Below are 23673 nucleotides of genomic sequence, written 5' to 3'. Positions count from 1 at the left end.
ACCTCCCCCTTCCCCCTGATGATGATAATGGTGATAATGATATGGAAGAAGATGATTGTGTGACTGGGAAAAAATTTACAATTGTTGTGAATTAATGAAAGCATATTGATGTAAACTGTATACTTCTAGCCAAAATTAAAACTGCCTTAATAACTGGAGCTAATCAGTGTTTCTTCAAAATTGGTATGTGACAATACAATAATGAATTATGTAATTGGGTAAAGGTATTAATTTGTTGCTGATTTAAGGAATGAAAGCAGATTGATTTTAGATAATAAAAAAAGTTGTGGAAATCTATTTGAGTTTGACCATGATTTTTATTCAGGTAAAAAAGAGAATGCCTCAAGGGATGTTGATGATGAAAGCTCAGATGATTATGATGATGCAGATGATGATGATGATGAAGACGAGGACGACGATGATGAAGAGGATTACGATGATGAAGATGAGGAGGAGGATGAGGAAGATGGAGGTATCGAAGGCTTCTCTCAAATAAATGCCTCCGAGGAGATAGAGAAAGGAAAGGCAGTTCAGTCACAGCTAGGTTAGTAAAAAGTTACTTTTATGATTTTTTTTTGGGGGGGGGGCAAGTAACACCCACTAAAGGGTCAGGGCCATATGGGGGCAGGGGGCCTTTTCATAAAGCTGTTCGTAAGTTAAGAGCGACTTTAAGAACGACTGGTGATCCTTTCTTGTGGTAAATGGTATATCCATTGGCGATAGTTTAGCGCGTAAGAAAGGATCACCAGTTGTTATTAAAGTTGCTCTTAACTTCCGAACAACTTTATGAAACGGCCCCCAGGTGGGTGTTTCATAAAGCTGATCGTAAGATAGGAACGACTTTACGTACAACTGGAACATGTTCTTGACCATAACTCAATTACACAGGGATATCACATAGCACAAGAAAGGATCACCAGTCATGCTTAAAGTCATTCCTGTCTTACGATCAGCTTCATGAAACAAACCACCTCGTTTGCGTTTTCAAGTAGTAAGGAAAAATAGAAAAGAAAAAAAGAGATAAAATGGAAGAAAGAAGAAAGAAAAGTAATAATAATATGGTGCATTCATATAACGCAGCTACTATAATTGCATATACTCTAGTACTGCACTTGATACTTGGTATCATATTATTACCCCGGCCGTAGCTGAGCCGCCATATAGGTGCTAAAGTTCAAGGAATAAATCCTACCGGGTACCCATTTACTTCACCTGGGTCAAGAGCAGCACAATGTGGGTAAATTTCTTGCTGAAGGAAAACACACCATGACTGGGATTTGAACCCACGTCCCTCTTATTGAAAGAGGAGAGTCGTAACCATTAGACCATGATGCCCTCACAACTTTACTAAAGTCTATAAAAAATGACAGGTTTGGGGCTTTCAGTAGCTTTAAGCCTTTACTTATTGAAAATTATGTTTCATGAAATTCTTCCCTCTAGTCAGGTCCAGATTTTTAAAAATGCGCTCAGAAAAAGTGCTTTAGGCATTTTGTGTTAATGCTGATTTATCAATTGTTCTAAGGTAATTCAGGGGTGCTGAATCCAAAAATGCTGTTTGCCAAACTTGATTCCGACGTTTTCATCCTCAAATTGGCAAAAAACAAAATGGCGGCATTTTTAATGCAGTTTCCTATATTAAACAATTTTTATGGTTGATTATATTTCAAAACTTGTGATCTACACGTTATTTTTGATACCAAGGGTTGCAAACATAATGTGTCCGATTGATTCGTCAACCATCTTTATTTCCAAAATGGCTGCCATGATTTACAGCTGCTGATTTGATAAATAATATGGCCAAATGTTTGATAATTTAGGGGCGATGCTGGCATATTCACATTGTGATATCTTTAACGTGTCCGCCATTTTTTCCTCGCCTGCATAGCAGAAGCAAGATATGGACGTCGCTTTTCCGACGGCGGCGGCGGCGAAGTCAACATCAAATCTTAACCGAGGTTAAGATTTTGAAATTTCACAACTTTTAGGGTTTAGTCTATTTCATGAAACTTAGGCATGTTAGGATTAAACAAAGTCTAATGACACAGGTTATAGTTACAAAACGTTGTCAAGGTTACCTAAAAATCCAACATAGCGTCCACAACGGCAGTCGTTGTACCATCAACTCCAAAAATTAAGTAAATCCTCAAAATAAAAATCATCAAAAAGCTTTCAAGGCAAATAATGAATCTGGACATGTTTATAAGATAGTCAGTGAGTGTGTCAGAGAATCCAAGATTACCTTCCAAAATGGTGTCTATATATGGACGTTGTAACTTTGAAACGGTCCAAATTCACATAATATCCACCTGGTAGAAATAACATTGGGGTCTACCGAGAATAAATTAAAACATATAAAAAATCATGATTCCAAAGGGAAAAATTACATTGGAAAAATTTCAAGTTTTATCAGTGGTGCAGTTTTGCCCCAAAAATGATGATGGCTTTAAAAATAGTTGCTTTTCTTAAAAATCTGACTGAAAGGTTTATATACAATGTAAAAACGTTTTGCAGTGCCTTTCTCATGATTTCAAGGGTCATATGATATAGGTGAAGACGGATTACAAGGACACACTGTCGTCCATTTTGTCAAAAAATTGAAGAACGCTCCAAAAATTACTTTCAAATTGGCCACCATTGTTACAAAAATGTCAATACTTCATATCCCATCTAGTGCCACTATTTTGGTGTCTCTGTTTCTATAAGACTCATGAAAATATGTTTTACAAGAATTAGTGACATAATTAGGTGGTGGTGCAACAATAAGTAAACATCCAAAAACAAACTTTAAGAAATAAGGTAAAATTTCACCTAAAAATTTCCATAATTCTCTGATAAGTATTTCAAGACACATCATTTTTGTGCTTAGGACTATCCTATGGATTCATGATAAGGGGACAGCAGTCATTTTCACGCAATTTTAGAAGTCGCTTTGGACTTTTTACAACGAAAAGGAAACTGATTATCCTTTTTATTTGTTCCGATTTATCATGTCAGCCTTCAAATCACAATAGTGTAGATTTTGTTCACCTAATTATGACTATGTTTAGCTGATAGAAGTCTTTTTAGACTCATTTTAAAAGCCAACTTTCAATAATAGGCAAAATGAACAGCTTCATACCATTGTAAAAGTATTATTCAACCCTTGAAACCGTAGTGTAGACACCAACATCATATCTCCCAGATGGATTCTAAATAGATTATGTCAATTTTTGTCTCACCTGCGAAGCAAAGTGAGACTATAGGCGCCGCTTTTCCGACTGCGGCGGCGGCGTCAAATCTTAACCTGAGGTTAAGTTTTTGAAATGACGTTATAACTTAAAAAGTATATGGACCTAGTTAATAAAACTTGGCCATAAGGTTAATCAAGTATTACTGAACATCTTATTAGAGTTTCATGTCACATGACTAAGGTCAAAGGTCATTTAGGGTCAATGAACTTAGACCATGTTGGAGGAATCAACATCGAAATCTTAACCTGAGGTTAAGTTTTTGAAATGTCATAACTAAGGAAATATATGGACCTAGTTCATGAAACTTGGACATAAGGTTAATCAAGTATCACTGAATATCCTGCATGAGTTTCACATCACATGACCAAGGTCAAAGAACTTTGGCCGAATTGGGGATATCTGTTGAATTCCCATCATAACTTTGAAAGTTTATGGATCTGATTCATGAAACTTGGAAATAATAGTAATCAAGCATCACTAAAAATTTTGTGCAAGTTTCAGGTCCTATGATTAAGGTCAAAGGTCATTTAGGGTCAATGAACTTTGGCCGAATGGGGGTATCTGTTGAATTACCATCATAACTTTGAAAGTTTATTGGTCTAGTTCATTAAACTTGGACATTAGAGTAATCAAGTATCACTGAACATCCTGTGCGCGTTTCAGATCACATGACCAAGGTCAAAGGTCAATGAACTTTGGCCGAATTGGGTTTTTTGTTGAATAACCATCATATCTCTGTAAGTTTATTGGTCTAGTTCATAAAAAGTGGACATAAGAGTAACCATGTATCACTGAACATCTTGTGCGAGTTAGAGTAGTATTCAAAGTCAGCACTGCTGCTATATTGAACCGCGTGATGCAGGTGAGACGGCCAGAGGCATTCCACTTGTTAAGTATCAGCAGCCATTTTAGACTCCTTAATTGGAAGCCGTCTTGGATTTTTAGAAATACAGGACCATTGATTGCCCTTGTAACTAATCCTAATGTATTACTTGACCATTTAAAAAATGGTTAGACAACATAATCATATACCCCAGGTGGATATTAAACAAACTATGACAGTTTTTAGGTAACAATATCCATTTTAGACCCCAATTTTGGAAGCCTTTTTGGATTCTTGGACATGCTGGACCTCTGACTGTCCTTGTAACTTGTCCTTATTTATTAATTGATCCTTTAAACCATGGGTTAAACACTAGAATCATATACCCCGGGCTGATATAAAACTAAACTATGTCACTTTTTCGGTGAGAACGGCCTATATAGACTCCATTTTTGGAAGCCATTATGGATTTTTGGACATAATGTAACTACTAACTGTCCTTGTAACTTGTCCCAATGTAATACTTGACCCTTTAAACCATGCGTTATACTAAAAAATCATATTCTCCAGGCGATTATTAAACAAACTGTGTCAGTTTGTAATTAACGACAGACATTTTATACTCCATTTATGCAAGCCATCCTGGATTTGTGGACATGGAGGACCATAGACTGTCTTTTTTTACTTGTCCCAATGTATTTCTTGACCCATTAAACCATGGGTTAGACACCAACATCATATGCCCAAGGCAGGTATTAAACAAACTATGCCGGGTTTGGGGGTTTTAGATAACAACAGTTATTTTAGACTCCAATTTTGAAAGCCATCTTGGATTTTTGAACATAGTGGACTGTTCACTGTCCTTGTACTGTATTGTAACTTGTCCCGGTTTTACTTCTTGACCCTTGAAATCACCAATGAATAAAACCAAAATAAAAGACACTAAAATACGTAATAGATGAATTATGAATTTTAGGCCATGGCAGCCATTTTTACGCAATCTTGGATTTTCAGTTACCCTGGAGTGCTTATGTTCACTCTTTCCTTTTTCGCCCTCCACCATTGAATACATGTATGCACCGAAAAAGGTGTCTAGGGTAGATAAAGTGCCGGTTATTTTAATTTTCAGTTAATGGCGGCCATCTTAGACGCCATCTTTAAAATAACCACTTTCCCGGATACGGATTTTGGTGGATTTTTAGTATGTTATTTTTCAGATCAAATAGTACCAAAAAATGTTGACAAACATTTTTGTTACAAGTTTTGGGGGTCAGAATAGAGTACAATGGGTGTAGAATGGCGGCCATTTTGTTTTTGCCAATTTGAGGATTTTAACATCAAAATCAAGGTTGGCAAACAGCAAATCTGAACTCAGCGCCCTCAAATTATGTTAAAGCACTTCTCAATTCAGCATTAACACGATTTGCCTAAGGCAGTCCACTTTTCTCAAATCTGGACCTGACTAGTGTGGAGAGATATAGCCTCTGATGATTTTGCTCTTAGCCAAACAGATTCAAGGATGTCAGAAGCTTATAACGAGTGATCAGTAAACATCACTTTTTGTTTTATCAAAATGCTCCCCATTGATAATTTTGCTTTTAGCCAATCAGGTGCAAATTTTTCAGTAGCTTATAACTAAATGAAAATTGCCGAAAATTTTTTCTCTAAGCCAATCATTTCAGTCGCATACATGTACAGCAAATAATGCAAATCATTTACTTTTTCAATGGAATTTTCCCAACATCATTTCTTTCCACAGGATTATGGGATAGCTTCATGGAAAGTCGTATAAAACTGCAGAAGGCCCTACACCTTTCTAACCAGCTCCCTCAATGTCAGACGTTAGACAGGTTCTTAGAAGAGGGGGAGGAGGATGGAGACCTGCCGATTATTCTCAAGAAAAGTATATCTCTTTGTTCAGTATTCTCAACGTAAAGTAAAAAGCCTAACATTCAATTTTAACATTTTCTTTGTAGTATTGTTATTAGAGAAAGGAGGGTAAGAAATAGAAGGAGAAGGAGTAGAAGAGGAGGGAGAAGATGGTGGAATAGAGGAAGAAGAAGAAGCATTATGGGATAGCTTCAAAGAAGGTCATATAAAACGGGCCGCGTAAAGGTTTCCAAAGGGGGGACTGACCATGCAAAAAATCACAATCATATTGTCATGTTAACGTTTTTGTACATGGTTTTGGAATGAAGTGGGGGGCTGAAGCCACCCCTCCCCACTTCAACGGCCCCCGTAAAACTGCAAAAGGCTCTACACCTTTCTTAGCAACTCATTGTCAGACATTAGACAGGTTCTTAGAAGACAGGGAGGATAATGGAGATCTGCCGATTATTCTTAAGAAAAGTATTCAACTCTTTTTTCAATATTCTCAGAAGGAATTGTAAACGTACATTAAGTATTCTTATCCTATATGTACTTTCTACTTTTTGTATATTATCAGAAAGAGTAAGAGTATTTGAAATGTGGTATATGAAATAATAGTAATAGGAGTAGTAGAAGTGGAGAAGGAGGAGACAAAAAAGAATGAAAAGAAGAAGTAAAAATGTAAGAGAATGAGAACAACTTTATTTTCCTCTGTTGATAGGCTGCAATACCGTTTGGAGATGACTCGAAAATAAAAAGGAGAAGAAGAAAATTGACCCAAATGTATATTTATGTAATATTAACAGCTCTATTGAGAGACATCTGAAAATTATCCCTTACAGTGTACATGTAATTACAGCATATGACTTTTGTGTTAGAAATGTTTATTCTTCCTGTGCAGGTGAGAAAGAATTGACTAGACTCATGCAGTCTCTTGTCAGTCTCCAGGATACATTATTACAGCAAAACCCAGAGACACAACACATCATTCATGGAGAAACTCCTGGTAGTCAGTCTATAAAGTGAGTAAACTAGACAACCATATCACACATCTGTATGAAGCTTTTCACACATGATGCATTTGTAACCGAAGAACTGCAGGAAGGAAATGGGGTTTTCTGGCAAGAGGCGAATGCTCCTGGTGGGGCCACTTCCATTGACGAGTGGATACCATGCGTGACCATGGGGTCTCGAAAAGCACCCTAAACAAGTATTTTCCATATTCTGAAAATGCCGCCCTTAACAAGTATTGGCGTGTGAAACCCTACCCTTAACAAATATTGGAAGCAAAACGATACTCTTGACAAGTATTCCCTGAATGGAACCCTAAAGAGTACAGCAATATTTTAATTGGTATGTCACAGACATCCGTCATCGGTTTTACCTTTACCTACATCATTGGGTTTAGTACGGCAAATCGTACTCTAAACACTAACTTAAATAATACTGTTTTGCAACCAAAATTAGGGCATCTTGTGTTTCTTCATAAAATATTCTCTTTCTCTAATCAATCGTTGTTGTATACTTTCACCACTCAGTGCAAACGAAGACGACGATGACGAGGAGATACCCAGCGACCTCGACGACGACGAGCCCAAGACGGCGTCGCCTGCCGTGGAGAGGAAATCACTGAAGCGGAAACTGGATCCCTCGGACTTTGAGGAGCACCTTGCCAAGCATCACAAGAACTTTGAATCATTTAGGAACAATACGATCCAAAAGTGGTATGAAAAGACGAGATTGTCAACAGGAAAGTTGAATAAAAAGGTCAGTTTTATCATGATAATAACAGATAATAATAATAATAATACCAACATGCTTATATAGCGCATATCACTGCCAAATGCGTCCCTATGCGCTTAATTGGATATTATTACCATGGCTTTAGCCTCGCAGCCTTTTACAGCGTGATGGCATTTCAAGGAATAAATTCCTGCCAGGTACCCATTTACCTCACCTGGGTCGAGTGCAGCACAATGTGGATAAATTACTTGCTGAAGGAAATTACGCCATGGCTGGGATAAGATAATGGAACATAATGCGTAATATTTGTGCTTCGTAGCATTTCACATGTAATTGTCATTACTTGCATCCATGACTTAAATGTACGATAAAAAATGATGAAAATCTATCTTGTTGTTCCAAATAGACATGAAATTAAATACTCCGAAAATTTGCTTTACCCAATCGATTGTGGGCCCGGCAGCGCCAGATCAACAAGGCTCTATCCCTTTAATTGTTGAACGCCAAACAGGGTAGCAGCAGCTCCCATCTTTTAACATCTTTTGGTCTGATGCGGCCGGGGTTTGATTGACGTCCTGATTGCGACACGGACGCTCTACCAAAAAGTGTGCTACATGTATCCCTATTCCCTCAGCACATTGGCGTTCACATTATACTCTCCACTTGAGTGGAGAGTATGATGTGAGTGCCTTGCCAAAGGAAATTAGCAGTGGGTAGGACATGAACTCTCAACCCTTAAAGGGGAATGAAATCTTTGGAACAAATAGGCTTGTGTAGAAACAGAAAAATCAAAGAATAAGGATAAAGAAAGTTTGAGAAAAATCGAACAAATAATGAGAAAGTTATGAGCATTTGAATATTGCAATCACTAATGCTATGGAGATCCTCCCATTAGCAATGTGACAAGGATGTGTGATGTCACTGATGAACAACTTTCCCTTTGGTGGACTATAAAATACCCTCAAAATGTCTCTTTTTTATTTTTCTTATGATGATACAAACTCTATCCATGATGTATTCTTAAAAAATATGTATTATATGCCCTCATGTAGACAGAACACATGATCTATGGATAGATGCGATAAAAGAGGCAATTCGAGTGAAATATATACTAAAGAAATGGGGAGAGTTGTTCACAAGTGACATCACACATATTTGTTGCATTGCCAATTTGCCATCTCCATAGCATTAGTGATTGCAATATTCAAATGCTCATAACTTTTTCATTATTTGTCTGATTTTTCTCAAACTTTTGTTGATCTGTTTCTTTGACTGAACCACTACACCACGACTACCTTCACAAGAAATCGAAACCTATAATTGAAGAAAAATAAAATTCCTGAATTAAAACAAAATTACTAATATTTTTATTCAGGTTATGTAAGGTGGCAGTTTGCCTTCTTACATAAAATATTTTTTGACCTTGATTTACTGATTAATGCATATACGTTTTTGAATATTTTTAGTCGATTTTTAAATTCCAAATTGGAGGTCATATTTTTCTTTCTAATTTTTATATTTTATTTTCTCCCAAATTTCTGTATATTCAGTCTTTCAGCGGCTTTGAGAGGTCAGCACTGGTCCAAATCCAGCAGATTTTACAAGATCAGAACCGATTGGTGCAGAGGACGCAGCTAAAGAGATCAGAGTACACTGTCTTGGGTCAAAGGTCACGTGTTTCAAAGAGAGAAGAGGAAAGCCAAGATGAAGAGAAACAAGTAAGCATTATTTGGGAGGTAAAGAGAGTGGAAGAAACTAAGAGAGCAATGGAGAAAAGGAGAGAGAGAGAATGGGAGATTATCTGAGAAGAGGAGGAGAGATGCTAAAGATATAAACAAAATCTTTTTCTTACAAAAAATACTGATTTTCATCCTTTAAAAGACTGAAATGTTCAGGTTGGTATCTATGTAAAGAAATACCGGTATCTATGTATAGTATCATTATTATCATTATTGCTTTTATCATCATCATCAATTATTATTGTTGGTGGTTTTTTTCTTGTTATAAATTGGTATGGGAAAAAAATGTTGTCTGTTAATGCGAACAACTTTTGTGATTGCCTTTACCTCCAGGATGAAGACATACCAGAAATAGCCAACCAACATCTCAAGAACCATGATCCAGAGATCTTTGATGATGATGACTTCTACCATCAGGTATGATAGGCTTGAATTAATCGGCATTCAATCGTCAAATTGGCAACAGTTTTAATTTATACCAGAAAGAGCTGACCAACTTCTGTAGAAAAATGATCTCTGCTTTAAATGATCAGCTTTCAATTACCAAATTGGCAATAATTGCAATTTATGCCAGAAACATTTGATCCACATCTGAAGAAAAATTATCTCATTTAAATTACCATATTTACAATAATTACAATTTTTGCCAGAATCAGTTGATCAACATCTGAAGAAAATGATCTGCTTTAAATTACCAAATTGCAATAATTATTATTTATGCCAGAATCAGTTGATCAACATCTGAAGAAAATGATCTGCTTTAAATTACCAAATTGGCAACAATGATGATTTATGCCAGAAACAGTTGATCAATATCTGAAGAAAAATAATCTCTGCTTTAAATTACCAAAGTGGCAATAATAATAATTTATGCCAGAAACAGTGATCAACGTCTGAAGAAAATGGTCTGCTTTTAATTTCCAAATTGGCAACGGTTATAATGTATACCAGAAACAGTTGACCAGCATGTGAAGAAAAATGATCTGCTTTAGATTACCAAATTGGCAACAGTTATAATTCATTTACTCAGTTACCCAGATTGATTCTATTCTCATAATGATTTGGTTAAAGTGTTACCAAAAAATTGAATTGAAAAAATAACAAACAATGAAATCAAGAAGTCTATTTGTATGTAATATAATACAATAACTGCTGATAATCATAATTTTGTGTATTTCAGCTGCTGCGTGAATTGATAGAAAGGAGAACAAGTTCAACGACTGATCCAATACAACTAACCAGGTGAGTAGTACAGCAAGGAGAGAGAGAGACAGAGCAAGAAGTTTGGTGAATTATGTCATTTGCATACGCTGGGCAAACTGGGCTTGCACACAAATTATAGGGTTGACTTTTGTAATGATTTTGATTATTTCAAGTCATACCTGTATGCCTGGCTTCTCAGAAATAATGTTTCGTACAAAGTTTCTTTGATGGTTGTTTTATGATATTCAAATTTCTTTACTGTTCATGAAGGGAAAATGTTAAAAAATAGATGAGTTTCTTGATTACTTAATGTCACTATTTACTGAAAATTTCTGTGGCATTTTCCCTGTACTTTTACGCAGCAAGCAATAAAAACAAACGATATGGACATTTGAAAAAAAAGCTTTCTTTTCAAAAACCTTAATATCACTCAGTCAAAAGGTCTTACATTTTTACTACGACACTTTCTTAGCAGTTTTAGGTAAGTTCACTTTAGAGCGATTGAGTTCACCACAAAATAAAACAAACGGTTGATAATTACACTGCTCCCCCATGCCTGGGTGATGTGTCTTTCCGACTGCCCTTTTTCTTTAGTTTAGTACATAAAGTAATAAATATTTCATATTTTTATATTTTTGTGTGTAAAAATATGTCACTCATGTAACAGAATAAATTTCAGCATGTATTTATTATCTTACTCAATAAATCAATAGTCAATCCTTTTTTTTACATTCTTGGAGGAAAAACTTTGAATGAACAAATACAAAAAAGAATAATAAAGTAGGGATATGACATCATCAGTTTGCTCATTGCATATTCATGAGAATATGCAGAGACCTGTTTCACCAAAATAATGCAAAACTTTGAAATGTCATAACTTTTGTTATTCCTTGTCCAATTTTGATGAGATTTGAGTGCTTTGTTCCTCTTATTTTACTCTCTCCATTCACAGTCGTGGTCTAGTGGTTACGACTCTTGTCTTTCAATCAGAGGGACATGGGTTCTAATTTTAGCCACGGCGTGTTTTCCTTCAGCAAGAAATTGACCCACGTTGTGCTGCACTCAACCCAGGTGAGGTGAATGGGTACCCGGCAGGATGAATTCCTTACATGCACCAAGCACCTTTAGCAGCTGGAGCTAAAGCCGGAGTAATATGCATTGCGCCTTTGAGTAGGCAACTAGATAAATGGCACCTCATTATTGCTATATATCATTATTCATCCAAAAGAACGACACAATACTAAATTGAAGATGAATACAAAGCCGGAGAACATAACATTTTAATAAGCGGAACATGTTTCGAGGTGTCGCACCTCATCCTCAGCCTGAAAATTATCAACAGAGTCAATGGTATTTATACAGTTAGGATGTCAAGTAAAAATTTCAAGAATGTAGTTACACAGGATTACAAGGTGTGAATTCAATGTTAAATGGAATGAAGTAAAAAATTTACAAGTCTATGGAGTCATCAGATAGGGGTGGGTTAAATTGAATGGATAACATTATTTGGTAATTGTACACCTGTTGTTTTAACTTCATTCCATTTAACATTGAATTCACACCTTATAATCCTGTGCAATTACATTTCTTGAAATTTTTAATTGACATCCTTACTGTATAAATACCAATGACTATTTTCAGGCTGAGGATGAGGTGCGACCCCTCGAACCATGTTCCGCTTATTAAAATGTTATGTTCCAATCATTATTATTATCTTACAGACAATGGTTACAAGTGCAGAAGCTGAGAACCAAGGTCAAGAGACAGGTCGATACCAAGGCAAGCAAAGGAAGAAAAGTCAGGTAATAGATTCATCCGTGAGCATGTTGTGGTCATGTGGTTCTGTCTCTCGTCCTTCGAATAGAGGGTTGTGGGTTCATTGTGAATTGTTTTGCACTCAAATCAGGTGAGGTGAGGCAAAGAATTATTTGTTCTTATTTTCTGAGGCCACTTTCCACACCTCACGGAGTAAATCTGCAACATTGGATAAGCTTGTAATAACATTGCAATGAATGGGGGTTTACAGGACTCCTTTTTTGTGGAGCGTTGTGGCCCAGTGGATTAGTCTTCGGACTTTGAAACAGAGGGTCGTGGGTTCGAATCCCAGCCATGGCGTAATTTCCTTCGGCAAGAAATTTATCCACATTGTGCTGCACTCGACCCAGGTGAGGTGAATGGGTACCGGTAGGAAGTAATTCCTTAAAAAGCTGTGTGCGCTATGAACGCCTAGCTTAGCCGGGTAATATAGGAGCGCCTTGAGCACCTAACAAGGTGGATATGTGCGCAATATAAATTCCGTATATTATTATTATTATTATTATTTTTTAGTTACCACCAGTGTTCTTTTGAGCATTTTAGTCACTAAATCGCCCCTATCCCCCATGAACTTCCTCCCCCCCCTCTGGTAGGGTGAATGGGTACCCAGTTGAATATTTTTTTTAAAGAACTCTTTGCAACAAACATAAATATTATAGTATTATATATACAAATTTAACCACAAATCCTGATATGAATGAAAGAGAACAAAAACTGAAGGTATGGCTTTTGCCAAGTTGCACAGATCTAATCACGGAAATTAACAAAAAATATAATATTACCGTCTATTTAATGAGTTTAATTTTCTGAGATATGGCCTTCATTAAAAGCTAGTTAGTTTCATGGTGCCTGAAGACATATTTACCTCCCATGAACACAATAATAACAGCACATTTACCCAGGGTAGCCACTTCAGTTCCGAAAACTGTTCTCCCAGCAGCCCCTGCTATTGTTATTACCCCGGCTTTAGCACGGCTACCTTAATCGGGCGCTCGAGCATTCAAGGAATTTCTTTCTACCGCTTACCCATTCACCTCACCTGGGTTGAGTGCAGCACAATGTGGATAAAGTTCTTGCAGAAGGAAATTACACCATGGCTGGCATTCGAACCTCCCACGTCCCTCTGTTTCAAAGTCCGGAGACTAATCCACTGGGCCACAACGCTCCATAATACTTTGCCTTAAAGGGGAATGAAACCTTTGGAACAAATAGGCTTGTGTAGAAACAGAAAAATCAAAGAATAAAGAAAGTTTGAGAAAAATCAGACAAATAATGAGAAAGTTATGAGCATTTGAATATTGCAATCACTAATGCTATGGAGATCCTCCTATTGGCAATGCGACAAGGATGTGTGATGTCACTGATGAACAACTTTCCCTTTGGTGGACTATAAAATACCCTCAAAATGTCTCTTTTTGCTTTTTCTTATGATGATACAAACTCTCTATCCATGATGTATTCTTAAAAAATATGTATTACATGCCCTCATGTACAAAGAACACATGATCTATGGATAGATGTGATAAAAGAGGCAATTCAAGTGAAATATATACTAAAGTAATGGGGAGAGTTGTTCACAAGTGACATCACACATCTTTGTCGCATTGCCAATTTGCTATCTCCATAGCATTAGTGATTGCAATATTCAGATGCTCATAACTTTCTCATTATTTGTCTGATTTTTCTCAAACTTTCGTTGATCTGTTTCTTTGATTTTTCTGTTTTCACACAAGCTATCTTGTTCCAAAGGTTTCATTCTCCTTTAATCGTTAGGGACTGGATGTGTAGCAGCATGACTCCCCCTCCCCCGCCCCTAATCGTTAAGGACTGGATGTGTAGCAGCATGACTCCCCCTCCCCGCCCCTAATCGTTAGGGACTGGATGTGTAGCAGCATGACTCCCCCTCCCCCGCCCCTCCTGTTTGGCCTGTGGTTACGATGAAACTAAATCGACTTGTTCCTATCAAATTATTCTTTTTCTTCCCAGATATGTTGTCCATCAGTAGCTAGTTAATTCCATGGCACCTCAAGACCTACATACAAATTCAAATTAAAAAGTTTATTGATATAAAATCCTGACATATAAGGATCATCATCAAAAACAAAGAAACATAAGAAAAAAAAAATAATACAACATAAACATAACATAGTGACAACGAGGTGTTAAAAAAAAAATACAAAGATAAAAAAAAAATAGAAGAAAAATACCAATCTTGGATGCAATGTTAGATGCGAGATACATAAATGCATACAATATAAATACACATAATTACATAATATACCTAAACATTAATACACCCATATACAAATACATAAGTATAATATCATATTTTACTTTCAAGCATCCTAAGTCTCTCCACGTACATATTCCTATAACACATAATTTGCTTATATCCATGTCATTGCTACCTAATATTAATTGGAATTTGTTTTTGTTAGTTATTTTCATAAAATCCGGCAGTACTTCCTTTGACTTGTTAAATAATTTATTTCGGGGTTCTTCAAGGGCCTTACAGTGTACAGTGAAATGGTATTCATCCTCTACAAATGACGAGCAAACAGGGCATATTCTATCGTTTACAGCAATCCTATTATATCTACCTTGTTCTATCATAAGTTTACTATTGCTTATTCTTAACTTTGCAAAATTAGTGAAGTGTGTCTTTTCAATATCTAATAGTAGGTAATTTTCAATCTTATAATCTTTTTTCAGTGTTTTATAGGTTCTTAGTTTATTGCATTGGTCATGGGAATGTTGGGTGTTATCGTTGAGACTGTTTTTCCATGATATTATATAACGATCATTGAGTTTGTTCACAATTGCTTTCAGAAGTGCCTTTTTTGAGAAGGTTCCCTGGTTTTCCCATACATGAAGGAAACCGATTTGTTTTAATAATATTCGTATGTATATATATATATATATATATATGTATATCTATGATGAACATAATACCCCCATTTTGATCATAAGAGATTGGGGGGGGGGGTAGCAGCATGGAAACCCCCCCCTTTGATTTCCCTATTAAAGATTAAAATGAAACTAAATCTACGTCTACCTATTAATTGATTTGTTTTTTTTTTCTTCTCAGATATGATGTCCATCAGAAGCTGGTTAGTTTCATGGCTCCGGTGGACACATCCACCATGTTACAGGAGGCAAGGTAAAGTAACAAATTGCTCTTCTGTCTGTTTTGCTACATACCGGTAATTTGGTGCCCTGATGCCCCGGGGGGGCCACTTACATTGACGAGTGGATACCATGCGCGACAAAGGATGTCTTTTTCACGATAGGGCACGTTACGTACGTAACGTGATAAGGGTGTCAAAAACACAAAAATAATGAAAAAAGGGTATCTATTTCGCTAGGAAAATTACGTGTTTAGGGTCGAATTTGTGGGGATGATGAAACAAAATTAAAATGTTTTATAAAGGATGTCCTTTTTGCCCCAACACTTCGTGTTTAGACTCCGATTTGCGCAAGGTGGTAGAGCCGGCGATCCAAAGGATCGTAACAATAAAACATCCTGTACTTGTTTAGGGGTTCATTGTTCAGGGAATATTTGCCAAGAGTATCGTTTTGTTTCCAATACTTGTTAAGGGTAGGGTTTCACACGCCAATACTTGTTAAGGGGTGCATTTTCAGAATATGGAAATTACGTGTTTAGGGTGCTTTTCGAGACCCCATGGTCGCGCATGGTATCCACTCGTGAATGGAAGTGGCCCCCCCCCCCCGGGCCTGATGCTGACCTGCCAACCTTCTACAACCTAAAAATTATTCTTAGAAGGAAAAAGAAAGTGTTTTTTTTTAATTTGTCTCATTTGTCTCAGCATAACAATCACCAGCCTGTTGTAGTGAGATCGGTGAAAAAACATATAGGCCGGGGCGAACATCTGGGCATTTTAATCTCGAGCCCAACCGACCAGCCAATGAAAACTACCAATCTACGACCCGTACAGCAGCACAGCATTTTGGCAAGCCTACAATGCATAATACATTCATGGTTTATTACTCAAATAAACTTGAATTTTTTCTGTAGGATGTACAAGTATTCATTCCCAGACGACTTACTGAAATCAGCATAATTCTTTTATTTTCTGTAAGATGTACCGGAGATCATTCACTCACTCAAATGTTGTTTTTTCTGTAAGATGTACATGTATTCATCCCCAGATGACTTACTAAAATCAGCATAAGTTTTTTATACTCTGTTAGATGTACTGGAAATCATTCACTAATGCAAATTATTATTTTTTTCTGTAGGATGTACATGTATTCATGCATAGACTATTGACCCCAGTAAACTTGATTCTTTTTTTTTCTTCAGGATGGAACTTTTCAAATCCATCTTTGGGCAGAGCCTGACAGAGGAAGAAACGGCAAGATAACATTGACCTTGATAGACACACCAAGTTGCATCTTTATTGTGACATCGCTCATTTCTGTTCTTCCCGACAAGAGCCCTTAATACTTTGTAAAAATGCATTCGGTGTAAATAACGTAAATAATGATGCAAATTACCACAGCAAGCTAAAGTTTATATCATGTACTTTATTTATTTATAGTGATTAAAATTGTTCACATATTTCACCAGATGTAAATGATATACATTATTATATTTACCCAGTTGATCAGGGCCCCGTCTAACAAAGAATTGCGATTGATCCAATCAACCACAACTATGGAAATCCAGCAATGTCATCTCAAAAGCATGTTTGTGCAATGCATTTTCTAGATGTGTCCATTCATACATGTAAATCTCTATTTTTCTTGAGAATTCAGTGTGATTGTCTTTGTTTACAAAGGACATAGTGCACATATCCTTCGGAAAAAATTATGACATTGATGGATTTCCAAATACTTCATGTTTATCGGATCAAAGTAACTCTTTGAAAGACGGGGGCCCAGATGTAAACATTTAGTGTACTGTCTGGTAATAAATATTAAGTAGATTACTAAGGGGTGGTACAAGAAAACATTTGCGATCAATTGCAAATTTCTATTGCAATTTTACAATTGATAGATCATTTTCATCTTAAGAAAATTAGAATACATTGCTTGTTGCAAGAGGCAATCAATTTGGTTGATGCACAATACGGAGCGCCACCTATTGGTTGCAGCAGACAGGCCCGAATTCGCAATGCCTCATGGGGGAAAAAGACATTGAAATCAATCTCTGTGGGGTGCGCTGCATGCATGTGACTCGGCCGGCTTGCATATGCAGTTGAGGGGGGAGAAAAATTTGCCACAAATCCTATGAATTCTTCCTCCCTTTTGCCACGGTTTTCTTTGAAAGATTTGTGAATGATACAGAGACCACCAAAAAGATTCGCAATTGATCAAAATTGTCTTGCAATGCCCCTTTACAAATACAAATGATTGACATGTATATGTATAAACATGAATGCCGTGTTTCTTGAATCTCGCTGAATCGGTGAAAGCCACGTACAATATGAATGAATGCCATGATCGACCTAACACACAAATCCATTCATTTCCACATTACAATTGGTCGTTTGTTGCAGAATAAATGGTTTATATATTGTTAAAAACATTAATGTATTTCAATGTTATGCCTGCTTCCTGTGTTTCTACTACTTTAAGAGAAGTATATATGGAATAGACAACCCTGGATAAAATCAGCTTTTCCCCTAAATTCAGTAGCAGCTGTCCCCTCCATTTTAAAAATAATATAGAATGTAAAGAAATTCAACAAATAAAATCATAGCAAATTTCAAAAAATAAGTTGCAAGAATAACAGAACATCTCTAATAGTATTTTTTTATAAATACATTCATTGCATCATAATTTTTACTAATACTAATAAATTTCATGGAATATATTATTACTTCTAAGAAGATATTTCACAGAAATAATCAGGAAATCATAGGGAAATACATTCATAGACAGCACATCTATCAGCCAACTACAAACTGTGTACACGTACACGACAAAGAGAGTTTAAAGATAAATTCCAGATCTGGTGACGATCTCAAAATGACTTTTTACAGAATCTAATATAATGACCACCCAAGTGTCTGTTTGTATGAATAAAAAATATGTGCCAAACGATTCTGGAAGAAATTGTGTGATTGCTGAGAAATAAGCAATATAAGCGCGGATTCGGTCACTTCCGTCGGGTCTTTATTCCAGCAATAATAATACACTGTCCCACGTGTGCCTATCTGTGTTGGTGATCTTCAGTGTGAACATTTTTCAGCGTAGATTTCAAGATTTCACAAAGTTCAGTTTATGTAACTGTACCAGATCTAGATCCTCGATATACTGACAATTAAGCCTGGTTTTACAGACTTTCTCATGAAATCAGTGTTTACTGCAACTACTGGTATTTCTCTTTAAAAGGAGTTTAAAGACATCCATAAATGCAAAAATTCTAAAGTCTGAAGTCCTGAAAAATGCACTATATTCCAAGTTGCGTGTGGTATATTTAAGGAAAGGCCAGTTTTCTTTCTTTCCTTGTGAAAATTCATTGACTTTACCTTTGCAAAACACAGTTCATATTTTGGGTGTATATTACCACGGTCATTTGATCCTTGCATGCCTGCACACAATGTATGCACCTTCTCCACTTCCTGGAGAGCATAAAAGAAAAGTTCCAAGACCTAATTGCTGGAAATAAGTAGGTATAACCATGTCATTGTAAGAAAATAAATTTAAGACCGGTTATATCCCAAACTGCAAAAAGTGATCTAGAATTTTTTATTTATTTTCTTTTGAATCATTGGATTTATTGCAGGGACTCTGGAAATTTGTGAATTGTAGTCATAGTCCCACGTAGTCAAAGTCCCATACATACAATGCACGTTTAGTATTTGCAATGAATATATATGTTATGCATACCTATTAGTCCTATTAGACTGCCCCTGTTAGTCTTGTACTTCGTCCTAAAAGAGTAACTTGGGCTTATTTTAATTGTTTCTAACTTCCCTTTGTTTTGTTTTGAAATAAAGGTGATATTAAAAAAAAAAGGACCAATAACATGTAGTATACACCTCTAATGCCCCCCGCTGAAATGCAATATAATATGATATAGCACTCAATGCCAGTCAATAGTATTACCATGATAGTATTAGAGCAAAAATAAAACTATAATAATGGCTTACATGAATTCATACAATAAACAAAACTCTTTTATGTACATCAAGGAACAGTGATTTTCCATTTACCGGTAACTCAAAATGGAAAATCTATTTGGTTCTTCATTTTGACGTGAAAATTCATTAAATTTACCTATGCAAAACAGAATTCATGTTATTTCCTGTGTACATTTTCTATGACAAAACAAAATTTCCATTGTAGATCAAGTTTTCAGTGGGATTACAGGGTTTCAGAAACAGAAAGTATGTGTATGTTTTTTCACTTGGAAAATCACTGTTCCTGTAACGTCTAACACTACCGTATGTACATGGAATAAGGCTGCATGAAATAGTATATGATTGAAAAAATAGAACAAAATCTCTAACAACTATACAATGTATTCACATTTATCACAAATTATTATTTGCATGATTAATTTCAGGAAATAATATATAATTGCACGAGGATGGAATGATTCCAATTATTAAAATAATAATGATAGGCATCTACCGGTATATAGCGCCATCTATCTACAAATATTCTATTCCGAGGCACGTTATTATTATCATTATTACCCTAGCTGTAGCTCGAGCTGCCTTTCAGCGCTCAGTGCATTCAAGGAATAAATCCCGCCGGGTACCCATTCACCTCGCCTGGGTCGAGTGCAGCACAATGTGGATAAATTTCTTGCCACAGGAAATTACGCCATGGCTGGGATTCGAACCCACTGCCCTCTGTTTCTAAGTCAGAAGACTTATCCACTGAGCCACAACACTCCACATATAGAGAAGAAAAAAATAAAATATATACGAATGGTGGTGGAATATACATATGTACTGTATGGGAGGGGAGAGGTGGCACATAGCCTAATGGAGGGGGGGGGGCAGATATAATCTTTCAAAAGATTGTCTATTCTAGGTATAAAGCCTGGGGGCCGTTTCATAAAGCTGTTCGTAAGTTAAGAGCGACTTTAAGAATGACTGGTGATCCTTTCTTACGCGCTAAACCATCGCCAATGTATATACCGTTTACCACAAGAAAGGATCACCAGTCGTTCTTAAAGTCGCTCTTAACTTATGAACAGCTTTGTGAAACACCCGCCTGGATTATAAAGTGTGTAAATGGATAATTACATGCATGCATAAAATCAATCTAAATTTCAAAATAAATTGATTAATTAATTAATTTACAAACTATAATTCATAGGGTTAAAAAGGAAATATCTTAACACATACATGCTCAGCCCGATCCCCCAAAAAATTTCACAACAAATTTTGTAAATAGTGTACAAGTCTTTGGATGGGAATGCGCAATAAGGCAGCAAGTGGCATCTTAACAGAAATGGAGATTTTTAAAGACAAATGCCAGTTGTGGAAATGATCTCAAATTGAGTTTGAACAGAATGCAATAAAATTACCACCAAAGTGTATGTATTTAAAAATTGTGCCAAATAGCTCTGGAAGAAAATTTATAATTGCTGAGAAATCAGAATTATCAATTTTGAGCTAAGATTTCATGTTTTAACAAATATGACTTTACATCAATGTACATGTACATGTACCAGATCTAGATATATGGGATAATATGGTGACATTTAACCTTGACTTAACCCTAAAAAGACTGGGGGGGGCTGATTCAGCCCCCCCTCGACATTTTTCGCGATAAATCCGCCGCGCAAAATTTTTTGACCGCGTCGCTCGCTGACTTTTTACTTTCAAGTCTCACGCAACTTTTGAGACCAAAATTGTGACCCCGGGTACGCGGTTCCAAAATTACGCAACATTTTGTAAGTGCATGCAGACCCAAAATTACTCAAAAACGTGAATTTGTGTACAAATCCAATGCAAATAGTGTTCTTAGCCAATATTCACAAATGCATCTTTATTTTTCCTTTTACTGCTTAAAATCAATTAATTTTATCTTTTTTATGGTCAAAATAAAGTCCCCAACAATTTCCATTGAAAAAACAATAAAAAACAAAAAGTCGAAAAACAAAGAAATACATAAGAAATTTAGAAAACAATAGAATACATAAGAAAATAAATGTGATTTTGAATTTTTTTAAAAATCAATTTGATCAGATGCCTATCTAGAGTATGTGAAACAAAAATTAGCATTTCAGGGGCATTATTTTATTAATTAGAGCAAACTTATGATTTTACGCATAAATTAGCATAATTAATGAGACATGAGATTTTTTGCAGAATTTGATGTTATAGTTTTGTAGATAATGCCATGGGTAACGCGTGTGCCAATTTTCGTCGCGATCACGCGATCAACGGCCGAGATCATAAGGGGGGGGCTGAATCAGCCCCCCCCCCCCAGTCTTCTTAGGCGTCAAAATAGCCCAGTCTATTTAGGGTTAAGACACCTTTTCATAAGATAATGTTTGCTGCAACTACTTTCTTTCACCTTTAATGTCTTTTATACATTGGCCCGTATTCAGAAGTCGGGTTTAACTTAAACTCAGGTTTAAAGTTGTGGTTTAAGTATGGATAGCCAATTGTTACATAATCACTAACAGTAGAGATATCATACTTTCAGCTCATTTGGCTCTCAAATCATTCATAATTGAGTAGGAAGTACAAATAGATGATTGTCTTCACCATCGATGAATCAGGAAAGAGCACAGTAAACATAAGTAACATACAACTTAATTTGATACGTTTGGCTTCCCATACTTAAACCACAACTTTAAACCTGAGTTTAAGTTAAACCCAACTTCAGAAAACGGGCCATTGTATTTTATGAATCGTGTTATGAATAATGAAATCAATATTCCAGTCTACTTTGAGCCTCCTTACAGGAATAAAAATAAATTCAATTCCAAATTGTAATGATGTCATCATCAACTGTAACTAACTTGAAGCAGATTTGGACTCAACTTCAGGCACAAGGCTTGCAGCAAAGCAGAATTTTGATCCAAGTATTCTTTGCATCATGCTGAACTTCAAATAACATAATTTTGCATCTTGGAACTATCACATTTAATGGGATTTCAGAAAAATTTATGTTCCATCGATCATGTAGTGCCCATCAAGCTTCAGAGTGTCACATCATTAGATTTAATTTGGTTTTTGTTTTGGACAAATAAATGACCTTTGCTTACTTAGGCTCACTTGTTATCTCCGAAATGGCGTATTTGCATCCTAAAGCACCTATACTCAAAGTTTTACAAATAAAAATACATCAGTTGTTCATTCTGCTATTCAAAAGTAGCAACAGCTTGCAATATGAAATCATAAGAACATAATAAAAATAATAGCATCTAGCATCTACATGTATATAGCATATAATACAAATGTTACTATATGTTAAGCACCGAGTATTATTACCCCCGCCCCTCTCTCCGGGCCCTCTGCACTGTGGAAAACGGGTAGTGCTAACACTGACATTTGGCAGATAGAGCAACACCCGTGATTGCAGTTCATAAAAATGCACCACTGATATAAACTTCCCTGGAATCAGAATTAGCAAGAAAATAGAAGTTTTTCTTGAGAAATGGGTAAGAAATAGGTAAAATATGGTGAGATTCGTCCATATTTTGGCTTAATAATCTTGGTTCAATTAATAAAATGAGAAATTATCAATTTTTTTACGGTGCGCCATTCGTAAATTTGTTTCTTGTCACATGTATTTTTAATTAGATAATGATATGGTCTATTTTGGACTTTTGCATCGCTGGTAATTTTCACATTTCAGAGAGACCTGCCCCCCCCCCCTCTAGCTTTCAGCAAGGCTGCCAATGAGCTGCTTTCGCACTTCTAAATTCAAGAAATAACTTCATCCCTGACACCCATCTCACCTGTGCCAAGTGAGACAAATGTAGATCAACACAAATAAAACAAAATAAAAGCAATAGATCATTTACTTAAAATCTAGTATACATACTAAACATACTGGGCTGGAGTCAGTGGATTATTTGATAGAAAGAATATGAATTATAATAATTATACTTGCTTATATAGCGCTTAATACTTACTTTGTCAGAAGTCTCTAAGCGCTCTACAGTATATGCAGCATAATTACCCTGGCTTTAGCAGAGCAGCTGTTACGCGCACTGCGTTTCAAGGAATAAATTCCTGCCAGGTACCCATTTACCTCACCTGGGTTGAGTGCAGCACAATGTGGATAAATTTCTTGCTGAAGGAAATTA

The 23673-nt window shown here is 36.1% G+C and overlaps 1 protein-coding gene across 1 annotated transcript; it reads left to right on the top strand.

The window, feature by feature from the left end:
• Positions 1-399: 399 nt before the first annotated feature.
• LOC121417272 (protein AATF-like) lies at positions 400-17735 on the top strand (the record flags this gene model as incomplete). The annotated part of the gene is made up of 10 exons (XM_041610914.1): positions 400-544; positions 5813-5956; positions 6824-6944; positions 7461-7689; positions 9216-9383; positions 9738-9821; positions 10585-10646; positions 12329-12409; positions 15511-15582; positions 16747-17735. Coding segments are annotated over 10 exons (1167 nt in total), but the record flags the coding sequence as incomplete, so codon positions are not given.
• Positions 17736-23673: the final 5938 nt, after the last annotated feature.

The sequence above is a fragment of the Lytechinus variegatus genome, chromosome 6 (assembly GCF_018143015.1).
Source record: "Lytechinus variegatus isolate NC3 chromosome 6, Lvar_3.0, whole genome shotgun sequence".
Classification (NCBI taxonomy): Eukaryota; Metazoa; Echinodermata; class Echinoidea; order Temnopleuroida; family Toxopneustidae; genus Lytechinus; species Lytechinus variegatus.
Note: the sequence above shows the minus strand (reverse complement) of the source record. Positions and strands in the feature narration are given on the sequence as shown.